At 42.4% G+C, this 21,882-nt stretch overlaps 1 protein-coding gene across 1 annotated transcript in view; it reads left to right on the forward strand.

Annotated features, from left to right (window-relative positions):
• zcchc7 (zinc finger, CCHC domain containing 7) overlaps positions 1-21,350 on the forward strand; it is a 38,756-nt gene extending 17,406 nt beyond the window's left edge. Inside the window, exons 4-10 of the mRNA XM_088303262.1 lie at positions 5,538-5,596; positions 5,692-5,829; positions 5,924-6,094; positions 9,671-9,706; positions 19,086-19,181; positions 19,633-19,750; positions 19,978-21,350. Of these exons, the coding sequence (XP_088159388.1) occupies positions 5,538-5,596; positions 5,692-5,829; positions 5,924-6,094; positions 9,671-9,706; positions 19,086-19,181; positions 19,633-19,750; positions 19,978-20,534 (1,175 nt within the window). The 3' untranslated portion in view covers positions 20,535-21,350. The remainder of the gene's footprint in view (positions 1-5,537; positions 5,597-5,691; positions 5,830-5,923; positions 6,095-9,670; positions 9,707-19,085; positions 19,182-19,632; positions 19,751-19,977) is intronic.
• Positions 21,351-21,882: the final 532 nt, after the last annotated feature.

Consider the following 21,882-nt stretch of genomic DNA (forward strand, 5'->3'; position numbering starts at 1 on the left):
CCAGACCGCGCCCCTGCTGCGTGGTAATTGGTGTCTATGGTGTTACCACGTGGCCACAGGGCTTTGACTGACAGCTTGGCCACCTGCCCTGCCATGGCTGCCAACGTGGTGTGTAAGTGGGGAAGGGTTGGAGGGGTGTCATGGACTGGCAGGAGGTGAACAGTCAGCATGTCAAGAACAGGACGGTGGAGCGGGCTCAGTTGGATAATCAGATGACGGGTATGAGACTCAACCAGGGTTATGGCACCTGCTTCTATGGTAGAAGGTCGAACACGGTCTGTTATGGAATGTATGCCAACATCCAAATTAAAAAAAAAAAAATAAATCCCCATAGGCAATAATGTAAATCTGTTCCGGAGTCTAACTGTTGCCTTCATATCAAGTCAAGTCAAGTTTTTTTTTTTTTTTTTTTTATCCAAGCCCGCACTTAACAATTATCATTATCCCGTGATCTTAACCCCACAGGAGGGCGCGGGAAAACAACAACAACAAAAAACATCTGGAGAAAAATAAAAAAAGTTAGAAACCTTGAGCAGGGGTCACACATCCAGACAACGGTTGAGTGGGCTAGTCTAGTGTTTGGGTCGTCATCTAGTTGCAGAATAAAGTTTCTGACAATCACTTTGGTTGCATATTTAATTGGCTGACAAAATATTTCATTTTGCCACTGTCGTCATGTTACATCGTTAATGAAGACAAGTTAGCCTGTCCCAGAAGAAGTCGTCACATGACCACCACTTTTTCAAGACGTTTTGGATCAGGGCCACGTTGGTAAAAGTTGATCTTCATCGAGTCACTTTATTAACATTCCCAAAGTACGTGAGGCTTGTCTCTCTACTTTTCCACAAACCCAGTCTGGCATGCATGGATTGCGTCTTCTAATCAAATCTTGTGACGCCAAGGGATTGTGATACAACAAGTACACCCGTGCTTACTTCTTCAGGACATTCCAAAGGATTGCTTAAACTATAACCAACGTTTTTGTGCCAGGAGCCTGATTGAGCTCATCATAGATTTGCAATTGCTTGTTTTTCACCCAATTTAGAACTCCGAGGTTTTCATGTTGGTTACACCTTTAACTAGTATAAATGTAGTCTCTGGGGGGGGGGTTAAACAGAACAGAAGACATTCATCGTTATTCACTCTCACTGATGAGTGAAACTCTGTGCAGCCCGACTTGATATGTCCCAAAAGCACCACAGCAGAGAGCCGCAGTTGACATCAGATAGAAAAGAGCATGAAGTGAAGACAATTCCAATTGCAAACTCACAAAATCTCAAAGGCATATTTGTCTTTTCCGAGTCAATCCCTGGTATTTGGTTTATATTTTAATTGCGTTAGGTTAATTTATTTAATCCCAGAAATTTTCACACGAGGAAACCCTTCAATTCCAGTGTTTTTCTGGATGTTGACTCATTTTGCAACAGAATATTTTGTTCGACTGCTATAAAAACACTGAGCTATGACGCAAAAGGCTAAGACGTATAAATACGTCTTTGGGAGGCGGGGACAACAATTTTGAAAACGTATATATATACATGTTTTATGGATTGAATGAGTTAAAGGAGGGTCTGAAAATGGCTGACACTGAATGAGTTAAATCTGTAATTTTCATTTACAGATATTAATCTGTTAGCTGTGTGTTCACACTTTATATTTTGTATTTTTAAATTATTTCTCTTAATTTGGTCATTCTTCAATTGAACCTTTCTTCTTGTAAATGTCGACATGCTTGTGCATTTCCCTCTCATGTACTTTCTCATGGATCATGCTCACCTCACTTGTTCCCCTGTCCCTTTTGCGATTGTATTTTTACATCCTCGGCCAGACTTTTCAACTCCCAAAAAGAATTAACGAAAGCTGTGTGCGTTCGCCAACCTCTCGTCTTGTTTAACCTCGCGCTGGGCAGGCCGTCGGCGCAAGGGTGATGTCACAAAGGAAACACTTTTCACGCACACACAGACGGCCTCCACACTCCTTCCAACCCTCGCCATTGTCATGTATAGTTTTGCTAATCCGACCCTGTCGCTTCAGTATCAAACATAACCTCCGTTTGAGGGGCCCCTCTTTCATTCCGGTCTTGTGTGTGTGCGTGCTTTGCTCAGTGTGTTAATGGGCCCAGTCAACAGTGTGCTACAATGAGCGGGCTGCTTTGGGGTTCCTGTTTAAGTGTCTGGACAGGGAAGGGGGTTAAGGGAAAAAAGCGGAACACTTCATGATTTTAGGACAGAACATCCGTTAGTTATTGACAATAGTTGCGATTGCTTATTAAATGAGACAATATTGAATGATGGATGTATCTTGACATGACTTGTCTCCGCCTTTGGTTATCTGCTTTTAGCCACTGTGTCGGGGCCACTTCCCACGAGGATGGTCCCGACCGTGTGTGCGTGTGTGTGCGTGTGCGCGCATCACCCCAGGAGAGCCGGGAGTTCATGGTTCATTAGCCACACATACACTTCCGTTCTGTTGTCAGTGGCAGCACACACACACTTGCACGCTCACACACACCCTCCTCCCACCCCTCTCCATCGCCGAGTAATCAGAGTACCTAAGAGGGAGACAGGTAGCATCTGTCGCCTTCTCTTTCCTGATCTTCCCTCCCTCTGTTCTTGTGTGTCCCCCCCTCTTCCACGCCATTGTTTTGGACGTCCCTTGACAGCACGCTGATGGGATCATGGGAGAGTTGTCCCTTACAAGCCAAAATCGGAATGGGGTTTTCTTTAGATGAGAGTTTTAGACTGATTTGATCTGTCCACTGGTAATCAAGAGTCTCATTCCGCCAACGCAGAAATCTTACATGATCAGAGGTGACCTGAGGTAGTGCCAGGACATGCAGACTAGTAGTTAGAGTTATCTTAACTCAGTTGAGGCTTCATCCTTGATGTTTTCTCAGCAGATTGGGGGAGAAAAGTCAGTCTCAACAGAGCTCACGCCCTAAAATAATTTGACATTTAATAATCAAGCTTCTGATGCCTTTTGAGGGAGGCGGCAATTATCTTTTAGCCTGGGCTTTCCATTCCAACTTCCGCGTTGGCTAAAAGTCTTTGCCAGATGCAGCCAAAATGGCAGCGGTGGCATCTCGGGAGCCTGCTTCGCCGCAAAGTAAAATCACCGCCATCTGCCTCTTCACCACCTTCACATGTTGGGTTAGCATGTAGCCAGCAGCTCAGATCGGTCTGTTTTTGAACAGAGCCTGAGGGTTGATTAGCATATTTTTCCCCTCATGCAAAAACCACCACCCCCCACACACCTTTTTTTTCTTCGCCAATCCTCTCTTCTGACACCCGCTACACCCCCCACCCCCCCCACACACACACACACACGCATGTGTTTGATTCCTCGGCCGTGACAAAGAGCTTCACCCTTTATCCGCGTGTGTGTGTTGCTGAGATGGGGGGCCCTTAGATTAAGGGAAAGCTTCCTGCTCTTTATTTGTGGAGTCCCCCTGGGAGACGCTTTTGGAAGGACTTTCGTTGAGTCACCCAACGCGGAGACACACACACACACACACACACAGACCCACCTCTTCATACAGGCACACACCTTTAACCTCTACCTTCTTTCAAACTACTCATTGACTCAATACCAGTTGTTTAACGCCAACTATGCATGCGCACATCCCACTGAGGCCCCACAACCTGTTCGCAGTAGGCGAGCGCGACAGAGCTTCCTAGTTCATTTCTTTGTGCTAAACTGACCAGAACTAAGTAGACAGGAATAACGTTCAGTGAGATTCTTGTAGCCACACATGCAGATGGTACTAACCAGATCAACAATACGTATAAAAAAAATAAAAAATAGGGAATGGGGCCACCTAAATTTCTGGACCCATCCAAAATGAGGCCAAGCTGCTCATTTCTATACCATAGATGTATTTACCAAAAGTGTTATTATTAGTTTTCCTCCTTGTAATTACACTTTGAAAGTGTCTTAAAAGGAATCACATTTGTCCTACATTTCCTTATTTACAGTATCTTTAGCGCACCTCTGCTTGAATAATGAACTGAACAGCAACTTGTTTGTTTTAAGATCTCATTCTTATTCGATATTGAAAAAAAAAAATCTTAAGCCGCTCACCTCTCAAAAATATCACTAAAAAAGTGACACATCTGGATTTTCTGCCTCATTTTTAATTGACAACTTGTCACTATTCGTCGCTGGCATAGAAAGTTGAGCAAAGATAGATCAGTTGTATTTAAACAGTATTTTTAGACCAATTAAGTGAAGTTTATAATAACATAGTAATTACAATATTATAATACCTCGCTATCTTTAATGTGTACTGTTTGGAAATCACTACATTAGCGCAACAACACACTAATCTGGAAGATGTCCATTGGGATATATTACGGTCATTAACGATTGTGCATGTTTAGTTAATGCATGACTTTTACTTGAGTCAGTGAGTTGGATGTTGCGCGTGAAGGGAAGGTCACGATGGAAAGAGGTGACATCCAAATAACAGCCATTTTAATTTGTTTGACGGGGATGAGGACCTTTAACTCCCCGATGCTGCCGCACATCGGGACTCAGGCAGAAAACGAGGCGAGGGAGTCAAAGCAAAGAAGCGGGGCTGAGTAGAATAGCGATAAGGGCTTGGGTACAGCGAGTTAGAAAAAGAAAGAGCGAGAGAAGCGAGTAATATTTGATTTTGGCTCAAGGGCTGCGTGTTTGTCCAAAGGCTAAAAACTGTCAAGCAGCTAATCGCGGAGATGGATGCACGGCTGTGTCTGCATGCGTGTGTGGAAGCATGCGAGCCCGTGGCGGGTCATTGCCACCAGCTCATAATGAATGCCAAGAACATGTGTCGATGTGTGTTTCCGTTACAATTTCTGGATGTCAGTTAGTGCTTTGTGGCTCTTAAGAGAATACGCAGCTCTCCCCGGAGGCGCTGTTAGTGTCTCTCGTACAGATGTGCCGCGCTGCCATTGTCAGTTTCGGTGTGCACCGGTGTGCGTGTGTGTGTGGGGGCGTGTGTGTGTGTGTGTGTGTGTGTCCGATTCTTTTGGGAAACTAAGCTCATGCCTCAGGCTTTTAAGGTCTTGATGTTTCTCTATCAGTTTTGATTCCACTTTTTATGAGTGCTGGGATAAAAGAGCTGTATTGTAATGCAGTAAATTACGTAGTTGCTCTTGAGGTACAGTTTTGGCACACAATATAAAAAATCGATCTAGTGGATATCACACATTACATTGGATATTTAAAAAAAAAAAAAAAGTCTACACCACTGATGAAAAGATTTGAACCGTTGCTGTGCTAGACCTATTTCCATATGATTAGATCATGTTGCAATACTTTTATTTGAATATCATAAAAAAAATTTGACAATGCTGTCTTTTTTCCCCCCCTGTGATGCATTGCACAGATATGGGATCGAGACACGGTATCATCAGAATAATTTTTTTTTTTTGTACATCCCCTTGTTTTCCGGTTGTTTCTTTATTGCCTTTACGTTCTAGAATTAAAATTCTAAATGTGTTGTGGCGGTGCACGATGTACATCCGTGTTGAAGACAATGTTTTCTGTTTTTCCAGAAGTCGAAGGAGAATTAATGAACGATGGCAGCTGGGTTGTTTCGGACAAGGACCTGGAGGTATGTGGGAGGAATTAAGTGTTGTATGGCAATAATCCGAGCGGTTACCTATAATTGTTGGTAAAAGTTGACAATGTGTTTGCTGTTTGTTTCAGGCACAAATCTTGAACACAGATAGGCGTGCCGGAATGGCCAAATTGCGTGTTGCCAAGAGATATTACACTGACAAGAATTTTCATTGCCGAAACTGTGATAAAATTGGACATCTGTCCAAAAACTGCCCGGAACCCCAAGTCAGTGCTTCTATTTTTTTTTTTTTTTGTCACTTGCACATGCAAACCTGTTGAATATGTATGCACAACTGATTAAAAATGTGTATCCCTGCAGAAATCGCCTGTTTGCTACCTTTGTGGCAATCGCTACCACAAGTCCATTGAGTGTCCCCATAGGCACTGCAACAACTGCGGCCTTCCAGGTCACTTGTATATTTCCTGCAATGAGAAACCTTACTTTCACAAACACTGCCATCGCTGCGGCATGACGGGCCACTTCTTTGACGTGAGTACAACTTTTTGTATTAACACATGGCAACTTTACTGATTGAACATCAAGACGGGCTAAACGAGGCTGGGAATTGGCTCGCATGAAGTAAAGCCCATGAGTAGTTGGATGCCACGTGAATCAGGTCCACTACTCTTCATCTCCTAACTGAGGACTCCCTATTCACATGAGTTTGATTGTGATTTGTTAATTCTGGTCAGAGCCACAACCTAACCCCAGTTACTGGATATGTAGGTGCTCATAGAGGATAAGTCTCAAGAAAAAGGGTGTTATGTGATGAAGAGATGTGACGAGTAGGGTTGAGCTTCAACTCACAAGAATTGATTGGGAATGGAAATTACATTTTAAATCTCACGACTTAGTTCAAATTTAATACAACAAAGAAGACGTGGCTCCGATGAAGAGTTCCTTAATTTATTAAAATGAATTAAGAGTCGCCTCAGTGCAAGAGTTGAAATAACATTATTTTTTTGCAAAGGGAGGTTGCATAACATGGAGAAGTTAATGGAGGGAGTACTGTCTCGTCTGATCGCAGCGCTCCGTCCCGCCCCAAGCTTCAGTCCACAGCATTGTGAGCTTGAGCGAATTCGTAATAGGTTGAGTTAAACGATAAAATGTGTCTATTGGACGCATTGACGTATCTAACATTTAAACGGTGCGTCAACTCAAATACACCAGCTAACGTTAGCATGTATTTTCGATACAAAGTCATTCTATGTTTTTGTCTGCATTAAAAGACACCACCATATTCACAACAGGCAAATTGTACACACGCACTGCTAATCTGAATTAGGTTGCCAAGTTGTTTCTAAACAACAGGTCACTCCATCAGTGGCAGCTCAGTAACATGTTAGCTCATTTACGATTGTGTGAAGATTGATTTTCATGAAGTTTTCCCCCAAAAAAAGTACTCTAATGTGAGTGAAAAATGAAGGACTTCTAAATTCAAGTTCAAATGTTTGTTTTTAGTAACACTGGCTAAAAATAACCATGTGAGAAATTGCAATACTATTTAAAAAAAAAAAGTAAAAAGGTAATAAAATTGAAATGTGAAGACAAGCTAAAAAAAAATCATCCAATAATAACTGGATATCTTCATTTATACCGCCTTTTTTCCCCAAGAGCTACATACAGAAAAATCATGGGAAGCAACAGCCACTTTGACATCTTTCATTTATTACTAAGCCCTCGGTTAGGTATGGCAGCATGAAGCTATAAAATATTTATTTGTATACTATAAATTAAAAAAAACACCTAAGTAAAAAAGAGAAATGTCAATGTTTTTCCCCACCAAGGAATGTCTGCTGATTGGTTGAAAATAAGGAAGTGAGCGACAACAAACCTCTAATCTTCTTTTTTTTTTTTTTGTACAATTCGGGCAAACAACACCAGCCATGAAGGATGTTGATTTTAGTCTATGCTGTAGGCTGCTAAATAGCGGATGACTGTAATTTGAATTTTGGACAACCATGTAAAAAAAAATTAAACCTGATTCTGGGATCATTTAGAACCAGAATCAAAACAAGAAACCAGAATCAAACCCAGAATCGTTCAAGTTCAAACAATGCCCAACCCTAATGAACACTATGCTCCGAAATCAGTAACTGAATCGCTATTATTTTTATCTTTGTGCATTTTCTGAATTATCAATTTCAAATCATGTCATATTTTTTTTATTAACAAGTTGTTTTTTTAAAAACAAAAAAAAATCCAATTCATCAATTAATTGGAAAATAATAATAATTGGTTGCAGCTCTGCATCAATCAAATATTGACTTTTGGCGTGTGTTGGCAAACATCCTCACTCTTACTCTTGGAGTGATAATGAGTCAAAAGGGGTCAGCGCACGCTGCTGTTCACATTAATTGATACACTTGAGTAATTACAGCTTAGTTATGTCTCTGCCATGCTGCATATACGGGCTGCTTGTGTGTGTGTGTGTGTGTGTGCCTAACTGTGTGTTTGCTCACACTGAAGGGTGAATCTAATGACCATCAATGACAATTATCCCACCGTAACATCCATTACCGTGCCCACCGCCACTATGGCGGCCATAGAGCTGGAAAACCCCGCGCGTATGTAAGCAGCCTGCGTGTGCCTCGATGTGCCTCACTTTCTTTTTTGCACTCCGTCAGTCAGTCATGTACTGTGCCCTGCGTAATGGATGAGTAACCAGGTGAACACCAGAGGGGAAACCAGTGCTCGGGCTACACCCCCCCCCCCCCCCCCCCCCCACATGCACCTTTTTCTCTCTCTTTCAGTCTGTTTTTCCTCACGTACCACGCTAGATTTTCCATTTCTGTGCGTGAAAGTTCGGTGGAAATTGTAATTAGTTTTCTTGGGTGGGAAAACTTTATTTCTTGGACTCGATGCATGTGAGTCTGTGAGTGTGCAGGCTTGTGTTTGTGTAGAAAATGTGTTTATGTGTGTGTGTTTGCGGAGAAGTGAGAGTCAGGTCTCTGTCCCTTGGGCCTTTCCGTGTCTCTCATTAAAGACAGACGGTTGACGGAGCGCAAGTGTGTCGCTCGCCTCGCCTGTCGCCCTCGACAACAACACGCCACCCTGGCGGTCTGGAGGGAGGAACAAACGTGGTGTGTGTGTATGTGTATATGGGGCGGTATCGGGGGGTTAAAAGAACGCTTGATGAGATGGAGAATGACACAGCTGTTGAAATTCATATTTACTGTATCTTTGTGTTTGTATATAAGTTAACTAGCCTTGGCTGCTTTAAAAGACGAGGCCACACTGTGACTAAATTTTAATGAGGTAGTTTTCACTTTGGATTGACCGGAATGAATTCTTTATGGCCGTAGTATCTGTCAGGATTTGACTGGACAATATCGTACTGAAAGCTGCAGAGATATATTTTTTATAATCTCATGCGGCTTGATGATATGACCAAAATTACATTTTTTTTTAACATGCGACACGATAACCAGAATTTTAAATATAATATTAAATGAATATCTTTCTGAAGAAAAACTGAGCCTTATTATCTTTGTCGAGCTCTTGTATCACATCTTATAACGTGCGAGTGGTTATAAATCTGGTAAATCTACCTTTCCGTCTCACCGTAGCTTCTACTCACCGGGTGTGTAAATAGATAAACCTTATTGCCAGCGGCAAGTGCGGCGTTTTCAATTTCCCAGTGGGAAGTGGCGGCATTTGAGAAAGGATGTCGGAATGCAATGGGAACAGCGTGCCAAAGCCCCGGAGATAATGCTTTAACCACACTAGAACAGAGCGACAAGACAAGGACGACTGTAGAGAGACTCTTCATTGGTGGCGGAGATGTCCCGGAGGAACACTGGAGAGTTTTTGGTTGCTGCCTGTTCGTTAGATTTCAACTTTAAAAAATAAATAAATTTGAATGACCATATGCGTGCATACACAAATGCAAAAGTGATCATCTGTTGCTATTTCACTTGTTATTCTGTCTTGAGCCTTAAAACATATCTTTTTTCCCACCCATTATGTCACGACTTGCTATACTCGTTCCATGTCTCCAACTGCTTTCCTGTTTGTGAATTTAATCAACACACTGTAACTCTGTTTCTTTTCTCCCGCCAACAGGCATGTCCAGAGATCTGGAGACAGTACCACAGCTCAGTGAGTATCGTAGTGTAAAGTATAACAAAACACACAAGTGTCCATACTGAGCTAGATAAGCCACTGCTATCACTACCTTGGTGTCAACATTTTACAAAAACAAACTCGCATGTGGGGAAATGCGTTATGATCCGGTGAAACTCACATTTAACATTTTGGCTATCATTACGAAAGATATGTTGGGCGTGGTGACAGTGATGCATGGTGGGGACAGCTTTACGCTTTGGAGCTGTTTTTTCTTCAACTGGAAATTGACCTTTGTAGGTGGAGGCAATTATGTACAACCACATTATCGCAGTTGTTTATTTTTACTCCTCTGAAAGATTTTTTTTTGTGTAGTAGTATAGATTACAAGTCACATTAATGGTGGGAAAAGTTTTGAATGTATTTATCTTGGTCTCATTTTTATAGTACCAAAACCTTGCATTTGAAACGGGGGCGTGTAGACTTTCTATCACCGCCAAAAATGTCTCTCACTTACTCTTCATTTGTCTTCGCACTTCCCGTTAGTGATTTTTTTTCCGAATGGAATAAATCCACCAAAAGCTTTCTATCGAACAGATTTTTTTTCCCTCTCCATTATTTTTCTTTCATCAGTCCTCCTTTTTAGGTTATCACTTTTTACCTTGGAATGCTATGTGCTAAACATCAGCTTTACAGATGCCCTATCTGCTCTTCAGTTAGTGAGAGACGCTATCGCTCATAATAAAGGCAATTGCAGCCACCTAGTGGCACCATATGTTATTTTTTCCCCCCAGTTATTAGAGGTGCGGCATCGACAGTGTTTATTCGAGTGGAGGACAGACCTAGAGAGTAATTGGACCGTCGCGGATTATATTTAAAAAGCAAGCTATTTGAGGAAAATGCTAGTTACCTCGTTGAGCGATTTTGCCTTTTGGTGTGTGTTTATGTGCTTTGTGTGTGTGAGCTTGGGGTTTTTTATAGTACACTAAATATGTGACAGTTAAAGTGGCAATGCCAACAGGGAGCCGTATTTGCTTATGTGTGGGCGTACTTTTCGGAAAAGAGAAGTACTTTGCTCCGCCGTGTGTTTGTGTGTGTGTGTGTCGGAAGGAGAGGGTGTGATATAGACCTCAGCCTAAGAGAAAAGAGCAGCTTGTTTGTCAATTAAAAGACGTGATAAAGCATGAAATGTGCTGCCAACACCACACGGGACAAACGAGTGAGAAAGAGGCAGGAAGAGTGTGTATTTGCATACATCTCGCTGTGCACTTTGTGTGTGTGTGTGTGTGTGTGTGTGCGTGCTGTCACTCTCCTCTGTGGAGATTAATTAGCAGGGGCTGTCTCGTGAAAAGGCAGCATCGTTAGTGCCGGGGTAGCATGGAGGGAGCGGGACTGCAAAGTTCCTGGGAGACGCCGGCTTGAAAAGATTTGAGTTTAATGTTCATATTAGCGTGTTAGCGTGGGACGTCCTTTGCGCGAGTGCACTTTTATTCGGGACCACAAAGGAGAGGGAATGAGTGTCATCTCACAAAAAGATGCAGCCGTTTCATGTTTGTGTGGCGGCATGTTTTAACGGGTGGTGGATTATGACCCAGGTCTAATTGAAGTATTTAAGCCGTTTAAGCACAGGGAACAGAAGGTCGTTACACATCCAAACTGGCATGGGGGTTCAGCGGGGTCTGCACAAACAAAACAAAAGCACTCGCGCAGACGCACACACACACACACTCTGCATGCATACACGGGCACGGGGCCTCCTTCTGTTTAAGACAGCCTCATTTTATTCATGATGCCGCTTATGACCCTGAACTCCCCAATGTGAGAAGGTGCGTGCGTGTGTGTGTGTATGTGTGTGTGCGCGCGCTTTGGGAGATGTGACTCTGTCACCTTCCGCTGGGCTCAGCCAGGTGTGAAAAGGCATTCTGTCAGACCTCCCTGCAACTGCTCCTTCCTGCGTGTGCGTGCGTGTGTGTGTGTGTGTGTGTGTGTGTGTGTGTGTGTGTGTGTGTGTGTGTGTGTGTGTGTACGTACGCGTGCATGTGCACGTGCGCTGGGTCGGTTTATCATCCTGGGCTTGTGTGTTGTTTGAGTGCACCTGGCCCTCAACTAACAAACTCCTCCAAACCACACAGTGTTGACCACAATGCCCAGGGGTGCTTACTGAGAACATGCTGTGAGATACTTATAGACGCACACACACACGCACACAAATATTTTTAGCAGCAGTTGGAGTAATAATCCATCCTAAACATTCTCAGCCTTTATCTGCTTTATCACAAGATGATTCTTTTTATTTGCAGTTCACTCCCCATCTGCCCTTCTGCCTTTCATGCAGTTTTCTTGTTCAAAAATTGTCGTTGCAAAATCCATCAACATTATTTTTGTCTTCAGAATGCATGTGCTGCTGTCACACATCCCATCTTTTATTAGACAAACCCAAGTTAACTTTCTTAAAATCCACCGGTGATATGAGCATTTTATTGTTTATTTATGAAGTACTTTAAGAATGAAAACATTGGCTTTTTCTGGTTGATGATAATGAAGGCACAGATCTTTAGTTTGGTTCTTGTTTGAACTTGTCCTCATATTCTCTCACTGATCATATTTGGTACACTTGCATAAAAATGAGCTGATTATAAAAATCACGAAATGTTGTCAGAGAGGTATTAATTTGCCCGTGTTTTTGTTGTTGTAGATATAGTTTGCACTGTGCAGTAGTGTAGAAGAGCACTGCCATGTTGGGAGCGACTCTTATACTTTTCTTACATTTTCAAGTGCCACCTAAAAAAATATTCAGCTGTCCAAGTACCCCTATAATAATCAACATTAAAATTCAGTAACATATTTGGCCTTGAGTGTTTGTAAAAAAACAAGGCAGAGGTTGTATTTATCATTGTGAGACACTGTAGCATTATTGAACGCAAATTAATGGCCCAAGTCTGTCATATTTTGACCTAGCCCCATTTCCCTCCGTGGATTATTAAATTCCTCGCCTAAAATGAAATTAGTCGTCAATATAATTCATATTTGGTTCAGTTTTTTGTGTCACATTTTAAAAGTCATGATGATTTTTAATTCCTCATATAACAATTGGCGACATTGCATGCATTAATCAAAGCGCAGAGCATCATTTAAAGTGCTCGACTTGATTTGAGTGATCAGACCGTTGTCCTAAAAGGTCAACTAACTTTAACTCCATCTAAAAAAAAGAAACTCAGCAGGTCCGTGCATCTGAGGAATTTGCAAAACAATGGACTTTGGTGGGGATACTTGGTTAAAAAAATGAAAATAATATATTTGAGGGAGAAGGGGTACAATTCTGAATCCGAGCAATGGAAGACGTGATATGACAATGGGAAGAATGAGGAAAGTGCTGATGCAATTTGAAGGACTTTTCTTGTGCACCAGCAAGAGGGCAGCTTTAATACATGTCAAGATCATGCATAAATACTCTTACGCACACACACAGATCACAGATTACGCTTTCTACCTTTTCTTCTGCCAGGAGTCTTTTGTTGCGTTCTGCCACTGGCGCGCCCCTTGTGGCAACTGCCAGATTAAAAAAGGCAATGCAGTGTCTGTTTGGAATTTTGCTTTGAAATTAAGTCCATCCGTCTTTTTGTCAATTCTTTTGCCATGTCTTTCTGAAAATGGGTCACACGATTTTTCATTTACGACTGAACATGTTGTATCTGTGTTTGGGGCGTGGAGGTAAAGTCAGCGTCTCAGAGATGCATCAGGAACAATGCGAGCGCTTGAAGCAGGGAGAGCGAGCAATTCTGTGAGCATCGGTTTGCCTGGGCATCATAATAATGGCCTCTGTGATAACTGTCCGCTGCTGTGTCTTAATGTGTAGTGAGTCTGTTTTGCTCAAAAATGTAAAATACAATTTTTGAATTGAATTCAACTTCAGTGTGGACTACATTCTGAACAGTCACTATTTTTATCACCAAAGGATTACTTTTTTGTGAACCATATACAATACAATATGATAGATCTTGATGATATATCTAATATGAAATGCTACACCCGAGCAGTATGTGGCCAACAGTTCTTCTCAAAATGTGGTACTATTAGTGGTATGCGGGCTCCCTCCATTGGTACCGGAAAGAATCACTGCCTAATTACAGTTCAGTTATATTTAACAATGCATTTATGCATACTTTTTAGTAACTGTTTTTAAACTTTTAATTCGTTTTTTACTTGTGTAACAATTGAATTAATTGAATCAGTATTCAAGTTCACTGTTATAATTTTCCTATATTATGGTGCAAAAGTAATGTTCAAATTATGCGTAATTTTACTATTAATAACACTTAGGCCTACTACTCTACCATATTTTAATATTAGTCATGATGGTGGGAAACTGCAGTTTGACTAATAAACCGCTTCTCTTTTTGTCATTTGGGTTTGAGTTCCTTTAATAGCTGGCGATTATAAACAGTACACGTCCATGAAATTAACACTACGAATGGTGCTAGTGAAAGTTTAACTTTGGTTGTTTTTACAAAATCCAATTAACAGTTGAAACAAAATGCATCATTTTCTCCAACTGCATGTCGCTCATCAGCGCTCTCAAGCTGCACGGTGTTAGAGCGCTACCCAGTGGTCACACTGAGAACTGCTTTCTAATACACAGGATGAACTTCTCACTCGTTTTCATTCAACGTCCCTATGTTTTACACATCTTCATAAAGGAGAATTTAATCGAAGGCTTGGCTACATTTATAAAACGGCTGTTTTCACCGACATCATCTACAAATCAATTGTTTTTTTATATTAATAAAATATGTAAACCAATCAACAAATAAACCAACTAATGACTGTATCACTTTTAGAATGTCATACAGTTCCTCTCAAATTTTGTTCTGGCTATAGATGCATGCATACAAGCTGCACTGTTTTGTTGGTTTGTTTTCCAGGTGTTTTTGCATTATTTGCTTGGCTGTACATGGCAATGTGCGCCCGCACGCACACACATCGAAACGTGCCGTGTTATCAAAGGTCTAGCAGGCTTTGCAGGTCTTTGTGCCTTTCCGCTTAGTTGGATGGTTTCGATTTTTGTGTGCGTGTGGAGGTAAAGCTGTTGGTGTGAAGTTGAGTGCCAGACATGTAGGAAGATTTCACCACCTGACCAAGTCTGAGGAGATTGAATCACTTGTCATCGTCATTCAAAATGTGATAGAAACGATCAAACAACTGTTTTCTATTATGAGCATTTGCCGTTCAAATGTCGCTGCAACGTATCTTGGTGTTTTGTGTGTTGGTAAAAATAACTCATATTTAGCAAATTTTTAGAATCCACTTTTTATCCTGATAATTCACAGCTATAATTAACCCTTCATGTTAACTAATACAGTATGTTCATGGTGACATGTCTGACTCTGGCTCTCTCTCTCTCTCTCGCTCTCGCTCTCGCTCTAGCTCTCTCTGACTCACTCACTCACTCACTCACTCACTCACTCTCAATGTGCTGTCTGTTCTGGTATGAAACCAGCAGTCTTGTGTCGTGTAGCTGTTCTCTATGATAAAGCGTGCAGGTTTGATCCCTTGTCAGCCCAGTAACATTATGCAAACCTCTCCCAAATACTGCAATAACGTATGCAAAACGGTGCCGCTGTCCCCAGCCTGCTTGTTCCCGCCCCCTTACGTACACAGAAGCCTGCCTGCTTCTCAGATAGTGTGTCTGTGTGTGTGTGTGTTTTTCCCTTCCAATTGTCGTTTGTAACAGTCTAAGCTTTGTGTTGGCCGAAGGATTATCACGGCTTTGCCACCAGCAGCCAAGCAAGGACCTGAGGAGAGTGGGGCTTAAAAAGACAGAGTGTTGTAGTGTCCAGACAACTGTGGGAACACAGTTTTGTGTGTTGGTGTGTGCGCGCGCATGTGTGTATGTGTACGCATACGCACGCTCGTGTGTGTGCGTGCAGGAGAGGCCACGGTTGGCTGGTTGGCTATGTCGACACAGCGAAGCCTTTAGGTCGGAGCTTCTGGTTCTGCCTTCTATCCACGCCCAGCCTAAACTGTGTGTTCTTTCTCCTCTTTTTACTGACTGGCTCAAGTATCGCTGCTCCACAAAGTCCTCATGTCATCTCAGCAGGAAGTGGATCACATTGTTCTTGCTGCTATTGCGCTCAGGCTCAATCTGCGCTTTCATGCGGAGAGATGAGTTAAAGCGGATCCGGTCGTTTAGGCCAATTGTCCTTTTTGGCTTTTATGGAAGATGAAGTAAAATGTGCAGGATATGGTGTCATTTTTTTTTTAAAATTCTGGACATTGTTAATAATTGCATTCATTGTATGCTGACTGGAACCACAAAACGTGTCTGCACTTCATCATGATTAACACAAAATGTATATCAAGTTCTTTTTTTTAAGTTATGCTAGTGCTAAACTAATTGTAAGACGGGTCCATCGTAATTGTGGGGCATGGGTGACATACTATATTGATTCAAAACAAGGAATTCCGAGTCTACGGTCTTCATACAACTTGTTGCAATTTGTTAACATGAGAATAATATAAAATCACTTGTCATTATAGTCCCCCCTGTACTTCCAGTTTCATTTGATAATTGCTTAACACCTGCCGTAAATATGAACTTGGTAATGTTAATGAGCGACATTCTGCCACGTAAATGCTTAACATAATGCCACTAATATAATACAATCCTTCAGGCTCCTGGCCAAAATGGAGCCAGTTGCAAGCTTGATTGTTTTGACTATAAGCCAATTTTAGTTACTATGTTACTAAGTATATAACATCACATGTGATCTCAGCAGACCTCAACATAGCTCACGTCAGCAAGTGTCAAAGGGTTTGCGGTTGCTTTTGTGACTTTGATGAATAAGATACCTCAACAAGGAAGAATATATTTCTGGCGGCAGGTGAAATCCTCGCCAAATCCTTCACTTTTCTGCAAAATCTAAAACTAAGTTTGTAGATTTATTTGCAATGATTTTGACCAAATTACTGAAATAAATTACGGGCATATGTAATGCATACCAATCTGCCGGTCTGTACTCTGCTAAGTGTCATCTTGGTTTGGAAATTGCCACTTCTGAGTAATTCAGTTCATGAGCCTTTTAGAATAGAATAGAATAGAAATCCCTTTATTGTCATTGTACTCAAGTGTGCAACGAGATTAGAGGGCTCCCCTCTCCAGTGCAATACAACAATAATACAGACAAATATATAAATTAGATAAATAAAGAAGACAGTGCAATGGAATTCAGTACTGAATAGGGCATATAGAAACACATCACAATGCTGTTTTGCGAGGTTAGGGTGGTCTCGTGTGTGTGTGAGAGTTCAGTATGGAGATGGCTCTCGGAAAGAAACTGTTTCTCAGTCTATTGGTCCTTGATTTGATGCATCTGTAGCGCCTGCCAGAGGGCAACAGGTCGAACAGGTGTGAGTTTGGGTGGGTATTGTCATTGACGATGTTGAGAGCCCTTCTGAGGCACCGGGCGGTGTAGATGTCCGACAGTGGGGGGAGAGGGCAGCCAATAATCCTTTGCGCTGTTTTGACTGTCCTCTGGAGCCTCACTCTGTCCGCCTCAGTGCAGCCGCTGTACCAGGTGGAGACACAGTACGTCAGCAGGCTCTCGATGGACGAGTGGTAGAAGGCCAGCAGCAGCTTCCTGTCCAGGTTGAATTTCCTGAGGACTCTCAGGAAGTGCAGACGTTGGCGGACCTTCTTTACCACTGCTGTGGTGTTGTGAGTCCAAGAAAGGTCATCGGAGATCTGTACTCCCAGGAACTTGAACGTGTGGACCCTCTCCACACACACGCCTTCGATGCAGAGGGGGGGCGGCAGCGTCTTGTTCCTCCTGAAGTCGACGACAATCTCCTTTGTTTTAGCAGAGTTAAGGTGCAGTCTGTTGTCCTTGCACCAAGTTGTCAGTCTCTTTACCTCCTCTCTGTAGGCTGTCTCGTCACCTTCCGAGATCAGACCGACCACTGTCGTGTCGTCAGCAAACTTGACGATGGTGTTGTTGCCGTGGGCCGGGCTGCAGTCGTAGGTGTAGAGGGCGTACAGGAGAGGGCTCAGCACGCATCCTTGGGGGGAACCGGTGCTCAGCATGAGGGTGGAGGACGTGTAGGGGCCGAGCAACACAGTCTGGGGTCTGTTGGTCAGAAAGTCCTTAATCCAGATGCGTGTGAGGGCAGGGAGGCCGAGAGTGTCCAGTTTGGCGACGAGGATGTCTGGGATGATCGTGTTGAATGCCGAGCTGTAGTCCACAAAGAGCATCCTTGCATAGCTCTGCTGTCGTTCCAGGTGGCCCAGCACAACATAAGTAAGTGCAGTTTAGAAAGTGTTGATGAACGGTTGCTTCGGGTCATCAAAACAACTTACACCAACTATCACCAATCGATGCTGAACTATGAAAGGCATGAAAAAAGAATGGCAAACCCCTCTGCTGTCCGCTAGTTAGATCCCCCTGATTTGGGGGGTGAGGAGCAGGAGGTGGGGGGTTTCTAGTGCTGGATTTGCGATAACACAAGCCCAAGGTCAGAGTTGCAGCGACACAGGAAGACCAACAGCAATTTACATGAACGCTGAATAGGTCGAGGGGCAGGGCGGCTGGAGGTCAGGGGGGCTGTGATGACGAAAACTGTGATCTCTTTGCCGTGCGTGTGTGTCTGTGTGTTCACTGGGTGTGCGTGCGTGTGTGTGTGAGTGAGCATGCAAGAGGTCTGTGATCTCCTGGCCTTTGTGATGGAGATGGGCCCGGCCGGTCTGACCCGATAATGACGCGACACTCTAATAGCATTCATCCTTTCTACCGCAAAACTACTCAAGCGTGAAAGAGAGAGAGAGTGTGAGAAAGAGAGAGAGAGGGATGAAAGGAGGGAGGGATGTGGACAGCTGGAAAGAGACTGCTAATGCTAGCTAAGCTATGTTTAAGAAATGACATGGTCCTCAAATTGTGATCTGGGAATCACAGGAATGAGGGGGCATCTTTAGAAGTGTGTGCGTGCATTTGTCTGTGTGTGGGTGTGGGAGACACATCAGCAGTAAATACACTGCGCTATGTCCCTCCTCTTGCTCTTTATCAGTGTATATTTGCTGTGCTTACTGAAGCGTGCAAGGCTTTCAGAGCCATGGCCCATCAGGGACGGGACCCCGTCTCTTTCTCTCTCTCTCTCTCTCTCACACACGCACGCACACACGCATACACTTACCATACGGGGGTCATTACAGGCGTCGACCTATAGCTGAGCTAATCAGCAGTTTATATCGGCGTCCATATTCACCACAGAGGCTGGTATCAATAGCATGGGAATGATGGGAGAGAAGCGAAAGATTAAAGCTCATTGTATCCAGCAGGCTAATATACGCTCACAACTAGAGAGTCATATTGAATGTTAAATCTTCTTGTCGGAGTTTCTTTCAATTGTGTCCTTCTGTGCTTAGACCACGACAGGTCCTCCCCTCAAGCAGCAACAGAAGGACTCTGGCCGAAGCCCCGCCTACTGCTATAACTGTTCCAAAAAAGGGCACTTTGGCCATGTGAGTACGACTGCGCGGTCTAGAAAGTGTCTTTGTTGTTTTCAATGCGTGGATGCGCGATCTGTATTAAAAGTTTCTTATCTCAAATGCACTTAATGCTCACTTTTGATTGACCTGTTAGGTTCAACAACCACCACTGCGTTAACAAAGTGATGTACGCAGATACATCATGCCGATAAGAATATATTTGTTTATTTTTCATCTGTTTGTGTACTGCAACACACAAACTGGTCGGTAGCTTGTTTGTTGTTTCACAATGTCTATTGTTGCAGTAGTGTAAAACTGCACTGCATCGACAAACTACAACCACACAAACATTGTTAAATTAGCTGACACCGATCTGAGCTAATTGAAGTTAACCTTATATAAGTGGAATCTCGTATTGACTTATAAAATGAATTTTTAATGCTTTTGACATGACAACTCGGGCTGCTTTTTGTGTGCGCTTCAGGGGTGCACTCAGCAGAGGATGTTCAGAGGCACATATGCAAACACGCCCTTCATCAACCATTACGACACCTTGCAAGAAATCAGACGCAGACAAAACAGGATGAAGAGCAAGGCTGAAGGTTGGTCACATCGGAAAGGAATACGTCAGGCATTTGAAGTAATCATGATGGACTACTGTGGATCACAAATTTAAAAGTGTATTATAAATTTTATAATCGCACCTCCCTCATTTAGTTAAATAGGCTCACGAACCGATTAAAATCTTTCCCCGGTATGATGCCGTGTGTATTGCAAACCCAATAATAAAGTTGTTTTTAAATTAATACCGTTATCGTTTTCTCCCCAGAACTGAAGAAAAATGGCTTTATACCCGACAATTCTCAGACTTGGCCTACTGTTGGATCACAGAGGAAGAAACAAAAAATCAGCCATGCAAACAATGACCACCTCTTTAACAATAAATTTAACAGGACAGAAAATGCCAGGCTAAACCAACATATTTTTTGGGGCACAAATGACTCTGAGGCTGCGCTATTTCAAAAAAGAAAGCTTAACCCGCACAAACAGCCGGAGAATGCAGGCAAGCAATGGAAGCCCAAGAGAGCGGTGCCCAAACAACGCCCCGCACCCCCCAAACTCATCCTAGATAAAGGAATGGATTTTCCTAGAGGTGGAGCCAAAGGAGAAAAACCAAAGAAGAAGAAGAAGAGTAAGAAGAACATCCGAGATTTATCAGTGGAGCTCAATGATGATCAATTTAGGACAACACCAGGCAAGTCAAAGAAAAAGAAATATGAAAAGAGAAATCATCTCCATAAAAAGATGAGGGCAGAAATGTATCCAACAGATGAGAATCTGTTTAACATAAAACAAAAGAAATGCAAGCGAAAGCAATGTTTATGAGCGTGTGTGTGTGCGTCTGTTTCAGTGTGAGTCAGGGTTGCTTACAGGGTCCGACATTAACACTGACCATGTGACTGTGTTGGGCCACCCAAAGTTCACTGATCCTGGCCTGACCGGGACTCCTATTTCGTAAATAAATGAGACAAAATCAACACGTTCTTGCTTTTAGAATTTGTAATCTTCCATATTTTTAGTTTTATTACTTAAATTGATAAATCATGTGAGCTCTTATTACCCCCACTGTGCTCATTAGATATTCTCATTAACTCATTCACGACCAGCCCAGTAAAAATAAATGGATTTTGACGTATTTATCCGTCAATGGTATTGAATGAGTTAATTGAGACATTGTGCGCGACATACTAGCGTGCGTTTTGCCCACTGAGTCTAAGTATTTCACTATTTCATCCGCATAGGTAGGCCTAAATTATCATTTTAAATTTTGCCAAGTATTGTTTTCAAATCACAATATCTGTATTCTGGCGAGTGTTCATATTTTTCCAAGTGGCTGACTTGATAGCGCATACTTGCGTGTATTTCGGCCACTGATATTTCGCACTTCACTATTTCATCCACAGGCAGGCCGACATATATATTTCTGAATTGCGTGAATATTTATTTTGAATCGTGCCCAGCAGTTCCAAAACAACTTCAACTTCAGTCATGGTGGCCTGACGATGACTATCAAAAAAGGCCTAATGTCAAACCCTGGCTGCTTGTAATTTTGCATTCGCAAAGCTCTAATGTTATTTTGTACACTTCATCCTGTTTCAATTCAGTTTGTCTCCATTCAATAAAATACATTATGTATTGGCATTCTGTTTCATTTTTTGTTTTCTCATAGTGTTAAAAAACAATATTGTCTTGGAAACATTTTTTTTTTTTTACTGTAGAATTGCCTACAGTGGTGCTTTGAGATACGAGTCAACCGACTTCTATCGAGATACGAACGCTATTCGGACAGTTTTTAGCTTTGACCTATGTATTTAAAACAGCCTTAGCTTTGGTTTTGGAAAGTACGTTGCAGTTTTAACACAAATGATGGAGCAGCACATATAGACATTAAAAATATATTCAGTTGAGGTTCTGTATAAGGCATCTTATACTGCCTCCCAGTTTTCTAGAGCTGGCACAGCAGGAGCAGCACAATTGGATTGCAGAATTAACTCATGTTGAACACTGTTCCTTTTCACCTATTTTACATTTCTCTATTCATTTCAATGGGGAAACATGATTTGAGGTACAATCATTTTGAGTTACGTGTTGTCAAAGAACAAATTTAACTCGTGTCTCAAGGCACCAGGTTATTTTTAGATGTAAGCGCACCTATTGCTCAATCTTCAAATGT

Source organism: Idiotropiscis lumnitzeri, chromosome 8, assembly GCF_059441095.1.
Source record: "Idiotropiscis lumnitzeri isolate Australia: NSW breed Sydney's pygmy pipehorse chromosome 8, RoL_Ilum_1.0, whole genome shotgun sequence".
NCBI lineage: Eukaryota > Metazoa > Chordata > Actinopteri > Syngnathiformes > Syngnathidae > Idiotropiscis > Idiotropiscis lumnitzeri.